The 8,411-nt window shown below is 39.1% G+C and overlaps 1 protein-coding gene across 1 annotated transcript; it reads right to left on the minus strand.

Annotated features, from left to right (window-relative positions):
* Positions 1–4,370: 4,370 nt before the first annotated feature.
* On the minus strand, positions 4,371–7,147 carry LOC133795062 (probable E3 ubiquitin-protein ligase BAH1-like 1). Its single transcript, XM_062232517.1, has 6 exons — positions 6,574–7,147; positions 5,854–6,098; positions 5,499–5,753; positions 5,244–5,381; positions 4,897–4,955; positions 4,371–4,771 (listed from the first exon to the last, which is right to left on the minus strand). Exons 1-6 carry the CDS (start codon positions 6,743–6,745, stop codon positions 4,666–4,668), a joined length of 975 nt encoding a protein of 324 aa, XP_062088501.1. The 5' UTR covers positions 6,746–7,147; the 3' UTR covers positions 4,371–4,665.
* Positions 7,148–8,411: the final 1,264 nt, after the last annotated feature.

Consider the following 8,411-nt stretch of genomic DNA (forward strand, 5'->3'; position numbering starts at 1 on the left):
TTCCCCCCCCCCCCGCCTGCAGCAGCCCACACTTTCAAAGACGGGCATCGGTGACGAGGCGGGGAAGCTCTAGCTCCTTGTCATTGAGGGAGCCCATCGCCCAAAGACTCTCTTCAAAGGAGTCTACGAAAGGGGTACGAAAGTACGGACCTGATTGGGAAAATATGTATGGAAATCAGTTAAGAGCTAAGCGCCATCAGGCTAACCTACGAAGGTTCGATACTTACCGACGGTGATGAAGTCCAGGAGTAAGGTGGGGTTAGTCCTCATCAGGAAGCTGTCCGCCCAAAAGAATTGATCTTTGTATGCCCAGGCTTGGTTCTCGTTGCCGCATGGGGCTTTTATAACTTCCTTTCCTTGGACTTGTATACTTCATCATGGTGTCATATCCCCTTTTCTCCCCTTTCTTCAAGCATTGCCGAAAAATGTAGATATATAGTATTTCGATGGGAGAAGGGGTAGGCGAGTCCTTGCTTTTGTATAGGACATAAATTCCGGCCAACACTCGATAACCGTTCAAGGATAGTTGGAACAGGGCTCAACGTATTTGAGGAAGTCACATAGTATTGGTGCAGCGACAGGGCTGCACCTGCTTGAAGGTGTGTGAGGCGCTCCAAGGCCCGAGCCCGTGAATGCTTTCGTGCGCTCTCTCATCCTCCCGAGCCAAGCGCACTAATATATCGTTGTCATCCATCCCGTAGTTGGCGATTATTTTATTTAAGGCCCTCCGATGCTGAAGTTTACTTGGAATGTCGTCTACTTCGAATCCGATGTCGGGATACGGGATATCTGACAGCATCGGGCTAGCGTTGGCCTCTTCCTCCGAGAGGCCATCTCTGCAGGGCCTCTCTGTCGTCGGCCCCGAATTCTCCCGTATAGTAAGATTCTGGCTACTGCCAGCCACGTGTTTCCCCTTCTTGGAACGTTGTTCTACCTCTCAAGCCATCTGGAGGATTTCGTTGTCGAAGACGTAGAATCCTTGTTGGTGGATCTGGTGAAGCTCCGCGGACATCTCAAAACAAACACCAAGCAGTTAGCGCCTTGACCCGAAGGAAGTTGGGCCAAAATGAGAGCCCCTAAGACAACTGCTCGGGGAAGAAGAAGAAAAAAGGAAAAAAAAAACATATACTAGTGGCTTTGGGGTGTCTTCGGAGCCAAGTACTTGACACCAGAGGCACCACCGGAAAAGATGAACACTGTTGGAGATGATGAACATCACTGGAATCTGGAAATGGCCAAGGAAGCAAACTAAGGAAAGATGCCCCAGAACACTACCAAGTGGTCAAATGGGCCATGTGGGCCATTTAGGCCATTTATGATCCCAAAAAAAAAGCAAAAACAACCTCATAAAATCTAAAAAAATAACTCATAAGCATGCATCCTAAACTCTCAAATACACATGAAACTGGAAATCATAGTTTGGGGATACTTACTCGAAATGAAGTGTCAGATTGTGTTGAACCGAGTGTGAACTTTGAAGAACAATTGGTCGTTCACCCGGAAGTATGAAGCCTCGCGCCAGTCGTTCGGAATGACAGAAGGAACTGGAGAAGAGGCACTGCCGAAAAAGGGTTTAAGAGAGGTCGAGAGAGTTTGAAGGCACAAAAAAATTGAAATAAGCTAAAGTAACGTTGAGAATTTGATTCTTAACCTTTTATAGACCCAGTGCTTGGAGGCGAAGTAAGTTCACCCCAACCGTTGGATTATCTAGGACCTGGATACTCGAGGAAGATCCAAGGGCCTAAAATTAGAGTGGTGCGGATCGTGATCATTAGCATTGGAAAATGAAAATCTCGAGCATAAGCCGAAAGGATGCCTAGGGTACGGAAAAGACGTTTCGGGCTATGGAATTGACCTTTCATTAATTGCACCAATTGATGGGCCCAGCAATGGGGTTAGGGCATGTGGCAGGAATCTCATAGTGACGTCGGCGAAAGTCCAAGCGATTCCTACCCGAGGACCTTTTGAAGCCTTCATCAGTTCTAAGTCTCCACTATCTGAGGACAAGTAGAGACTTGGGGGCAAATGTTGTTTGTGTTTTCACCCAAGAACACGTGATCTCCCGAGTAAGACACATGCCTCTTTTATGAGGCAACGCCCAAAGGATACGTCCTCAGGAGGTCAGTCCCACAGTTGGAGGTCATCCTACTCGGATAGTGAGAAGGCGTCGACATCTCTCCTGGGCCATGTCTCGAGAGCTGTGGATGTCTTCATAAGGTTACCTCCCGGGGATGCTTGGTAGTCCACGTCTTTCCTTGCCCTCAACTATATTCCAGGACGAGGGCCTAGTCCTCGGAATCTTAGGGATAGGCCAGGTGTCAGCCAATGCGGATTAGCTGCCTCAGAGGAAGACTTGACAACCTTTTTTGGGTGATCTGCCTAAAATGTTATCGATGATACGACTCGACAACTCGCACTCCCACTACACAGAAGTACGTACAACATGCTCTGACAGTCCCGGGGGCATGTTCCTCGTAAAGTGGTTACCCTTCTGCAGTGGGCCCCGCAAATCTCGCTTGGGTCGTGGTCTCTATTCAATGCAGCCCAATACATTGAAGTGTATTAATCCCCCAATTATGGGAAGAATGTGTATTAATTATTTATGATTAATATTAGTGACCCCAACCTCTATAAATAGGGTTAGGAGTCTCATTGTAAAGGGTTCAATTTTTTAGAGGAAAAACTACTTGTACTTACAACAATCTAAATGCTACATGAGAATACACTACTGAAGCTTGCAACCACAAGCTCACAACCATCTTAATACCAGAGACTCGTGGACTATGGTTCTTTTATAACCTGAACCACGTAAAAATCCTTGCATCCTTATAGTTCATTTCTTTAATCTCTCTTATTAAGGTTGATAGCAAAAAAGGCAGTCAACACAGTTAAACAAAGTTACATGAAAAATCCATCAATAAGCATACATGCAACCATTGAACCCCTATCGAGTACCCATCGAACGTCCATCAAACCCCTATCGAACTGGACATTTCCATCAAAAATCTACCCCATCGAACATCCCTTGAGCATGCATCGAATCACCATCGAACCCGATCCTGGAACCCCTAAGGCCCGCCCTATTGAACAACCCTAGAGCATGCATCGAACCACCATCAAACCCAACAAAATACCCAATCCGTCGAGTATGCATCGAACCCCCATCGAGCATGCATTTAATCCCTCAATCTTAAACCTGGAACCCCTAATGGGCCTACCCTATCGAACCTAATCGAGCATGCATTGAATCACAAAAGCATAAACCTGAAACCCCAAATGACCTAACCTATCGAACCCAATCAAGCATGCATCGAGCCCCTTCTAACACCCATCGAGCATGCATCGATCCCCCATCGAGCATGCTTCTAATCCCTCAATCTTAAACCTGGAACCCATAATGGGACTACCCTGTCGAACCTAATCGAGCATGCATCGAGCCCCAATCGATCATGCATCGAGACCTAATCGAGCATGCATCGAATCACAAAAGCATAAACCTGAAACCCCAAATGACCTAACCTACCCTGTCGAACCCATAATGGGACTACCTTGTCGAACGTAATCGAGCATGCATCGAGCCCCAATCGATCATGCATCGAGCCCCAATTGAGCATGCATCGAATCACAAAAGCATAAACCTGAAACCCCAAATGACCTAACCTATCGAACCCAATTGAGCATGCATCGAGGCCCTTCTAACACCCATCGAGTATGCATCGAACCCCCTAAATGCCTACCCATCGAACCCCATCAAACCCCCTATCAAACCATCAACCAACATTAAAAAAACCAAGCAAAAACTCACACTCGTCTTTCAACATACCCATTCCAAAAAAAAAAACTAACAAAGCAGATCAATATGCTCAATAAGCTCAATAACATGCCTAAAGTATGCAATAAACGAAGAATGTCACAACATTCAAACAAAAAAAAAACAAGGGAAATGGACCTTAACCTTTGGCTTTGTTAATTCTGTAGGTCGGGGACCGTTTATCAAAGGCGGAGGAGAAGGCAGTTGGGTGCTTCAGGGTTTGAGAAGAGACGAGGGTTTGGGCGATCGTCGTGCGGGGTCTCAGGGAATCGACAAGGGCGGTCATCGTGCAGGGTCTCAGGGAATCGACGAGGAGGTTGTCGGGGGGGGGGGGGGTTTCGCTGGATCGATGGGGAGGTTGTGAGCGGCTCTGAACCGAGAGAAAAAGAGAGAAGGAAAAAAGAAGAGAGAAGTAGGAGATTCAAAATGAGAGGGATATTTTGGGTATAGTATCCATAAGTGGCATCATTTTCAAATGATCAAAATGCCTGACATTATTTTTAATTATAACTCCCATTAAGTATAAAAACTCAAATTTGCCAAAATAGGGTCACATGAATGAAATGAAATCGTAGATTTAATAAATATAAAAATAAAATAAAAATTACACCCCACATGCAATATCAATCTCATTTCATTTCGGAAAAGATCTTAACTGGAGTCTTTCTCCACCAAAACTCGAGAGATTATATCCAATTGCAACAGTTCCACCTACGTTCTTAAACATATACTGCATTTTATTCTAAAACTGGATTAAGGCCCGTAAAAACAAGTTTGTAAATGGAGTGAAACACTTTCTACAATTGCCATCATCAAATGAATGGAGAGAGATAGAGGGAGAGAGAGAGGTCCAATTAGACACCCATGAAAGCTCGACATTGAGATTCCCAGTGTTCCTTGGTTTGTCGAACCCTCTCAGCTCTTTCTGTTTGAAGCCGTTCCTCCCAGTATTCCTGGCACCTGTTCAATAAAAGACCAATTAGAATGAAAAAATAAAATAAAATAAAATACATGGCTTCAAATCAAGTAATCTGACACAAGGAGCTGTGCAAAAGGTCCAAGACTTATGTGGACAGGAGACATACCTTCGGCTTAATAAAATACAAAGCTCCTCTAAGTGTACGGCACCTTCACACATTCGTCCCTGTAAAGAGTGGAAAAAAAGACCATAAACTGACAATTGGATATTTCTTATTGACCTCTTTCAATCTTAACAACTCTCTTAAAATTTTGTTCACTATTTGTTGTTTTGGACAAGTTACATTTAAATTTGTACAAAGACTGAAGTAGTTTAGTTTCTCACTTGTACTGATATCTAATGATTGTTATATCCATGGCTACCAACTCTAATTGCATCAATAAAAAAATGGAAAGAGAAAGGGAACATGGAAAAAAGAAATTATGAATTATGTATAGACGTAGCTTAGCTTACCTGTCTGCAAAGAGGGCATTTCGCTCTAGGCTGTGCGGACTTAAGTCCATCTACAATGGTCACCGATGCGGCTGAGCAAGCACACATGTAGCAGAATATATGCCCGCATGTCAAAGCAACCGGATCAAAAACTGTGTCCTGTTATGAAACAAACAAGCGAATTGCAAAACGTAAAATCATATCAAGAAATTTGTATAGGGTCTTTTAAAAAGTCATGAATCAGTAAGTTCGAGAAAAACAAATCTGGAGACTTACCAAACATATAGAACAAGTCAATTCAATATCGAGTTTGACAGAATCAAAGAGCTCACTAGTGAGAGACGGCTTCCCATCATTAAATGCCAGGGAGCATCCCTGGAAAAATCCAAGCTTTGTCTTTGATTTGACATTGGTTTCCCTTAAATTGATGTGGAAAGCCATTAGTTCACAAAGCCATGGACTCTGAAGGATTTCAATGTGCATGCTTTGGGCTTGTGACTTAAAAGCCTGTCCTTGCTTTGAGTAATGAATCTGTTCTCCAAATAAAAGTCACATCAAACAAAAGAGCAAAACCATAGTATAGTATTCGACTATGTTAACTTGGAACCAATTTAAGGCAAACAAACATTACCTTATCATATTTCTTTAGTATTTTACGCATTGCAAGAGCGTTGATAAGAGCATAATTAACAAGGTCCTTGCCTTCTTGAGTTAAAGCAACATGGTTGCCTCGAAGCTTGCCTTTAAACCAGAAATAGTACCTTCGGATACCAGAAGCCAGATGTAGCTCAAGCAATTTCTGAGCACGTTCATTGAAGAACCCCACTACATCTGACATTTCCTTAAGAAGGGAAGGAAAGAAGGTTCCATCACACACTGCAAAAACCAAAGCAAACCAAACCAAACCAAATTAAATTCAATAATAAATATGTAATTTGAACCAGGAATTCAATTGTTTTATGAACACTTCTAGTTGCCCCTAAAACTCGGGATTTATTCACATGGCTAGATACTCGTACAGAATCCTCTGTTTTAAGCATAAGGTATCAGATTCTTTTCATGTTTAAGAGCATAATTTTAAGATTGATTTATAAATTGAACATTCTTATCAATTATGGGTCATCAATAAGGAGAGAGAAGAGAAGGTTCATGACTCATATATTAAAAGGGACGAGAAACAAAACTACACTTTCACAAAGCTCATCGCGAGAATAAAATTCATTTAATATACATATATATATATTGCCTATCACATGTATAAACAAATCAACCAAAACCCAGAAATTAAAAAATTTTGATAAACCAAACAAAAAAATAAAAAAATTCAAGGAATCCATATATATATATATACCTGAACATTGGTGGGGGCAGGGTTGAAGGTCAAGGGGTCGATTAATGTTGTTTTGGTAGTGAAAATCTCGTCTACACTTCTTTAAAATCTTTTTGAGCTTCTTGAAGCCAACCACAGGAAGCTTTTTCTGCTGGCCTTCCATATACTCTTGGTATTTCTTGCAGAATTTCATATTTCATCAAAATAACTTTACAACAAGCACTTACTTTTCTCTTAATATATATCAGAAACAACTACAAATTCGGGAATACACAAGAAGCAAGAACAAAATTTGGAATATAGAGTTAAAGAAAAGAAAGAAAAAAAGAGAACCAAACAAGGTGGGAAGAAAGTTGCTGGTGAGTTTATCTATTTCATGATAGGGATAAGGCTTTGTCTTAGACTTTGCTCCGTTTTTACGTCCTCAATTGATATAGAAAGATTTGAGTCTTGAGCGCATGATAGGACAAATTTGATTCTGAATCTAATCTGTGGGCGATACCCAATTTATCTTCAATTTCTCGCTATATGGTGAAGATATTAATATATTTTGTTTTGTTTATCGAGTGTCTGTCTATTCATTGGAGTCGGTCTATGACTAAGCATTCTCACTGAAATTATACCGCCTATAAGTGCGCACATTAATGCCTGTCCCATTCTTAGATTCAGATTTTTTTTCTCCAAATGAGGAAATATTTTCTGTAGACATTTTTTTATACCATTATTAAGAATAAAATACTAATGACTTTAAATTTGTCATCTTCAACAGCCCAATAAAAAATATGATATTTTTTTTATAAAAAAAATATCATATAAATTAGTATTTTTTTTCTTTAAAATTGGAGACCTTTGTAGATTGAAAAATAATAGCACATTTAAAAAAATAGAGCCTTTTTAATTAGAGCCCTAGGGCCGAACTTATGTTCAACACATTATATTTTATTACGGTTATTTAAGATTTTTGTCCCTTAAACTATAATTAATACATTATTTTATCTCCAAATTTTTTTGATCCGGTAAAAATTGCATATGAATTATTCACAGTGTTGTAAAGTAAGACTTACGTTAAGTTTTATCCTATGTGACTAATTGATTGGTGACGTGACTATTTGGTAACTAACTTATCATTATCACATCATCTTTATTTGTATAATTTAAAATAAAAAATAATTAAAAAATTAAAAATATATATTTCTTATGAAAATTTAAAATAAAAAATAATTCAAAAATTAAAAAAAAATATTTTTTTTCCTTTTAATTCTTAAAATATTAATTAAATAAAATTTTCAAATATTAAAATAAATAAAACCAAAACTCATCTTTTTTTTTTTACAAAACTTAAAATCTTCTAATTTAAACTTTATTAATTCTATCATTATTAAAAATAATTAATTTAATTTTGTCAAACAAAAAAAATAGATGAGTTTTGGTTTTATTTTTTTAATATTTGAAAATTATATTTAATTAGTCTTTTAAGAATTTATTAAAAAAAATTAATCTTTTAAGAATCAATTTTTTTTTTAATTTTGAATTATTTTTATAAAAAATATATATTTTTTAATTTTAAATTATTTTTTATTTTAAATTGTATATATGGTAATGATGTTTGCAATGACAAGTCAGTGACCAACACTACAAGAAAAAGACTCTACAGCGACGACATCTATTGCAACGACTATGGAGTCGTCGCTGTATGTAGTCGAAATCCACGAAAATTTCTTTTTTCTAATTTATTAAAATAAATAAGCATGTCATCACTTTAGGGTCGTCAACAACACACGATCAAACCCTCAAAATTCCTGGTACCCTACACTGACGACTCGCTGTAGGGTACCAGGAATTTGGAGGGACACAAGAGG

Source organism: Humulus lupulus, chromosome 1 (assembly GCF_963169125.1).
Source record: "Humulus lupulus chromosome 1, drHumLupu1.1, whole genome shotgun sequence".
Taxonomy (NCBI): Eukaryota; Viridiplantae; Streptophyta; class Magnoliopsida; order Rosales; family Cannabaceae; genus Humulus; species Humulus lupulus.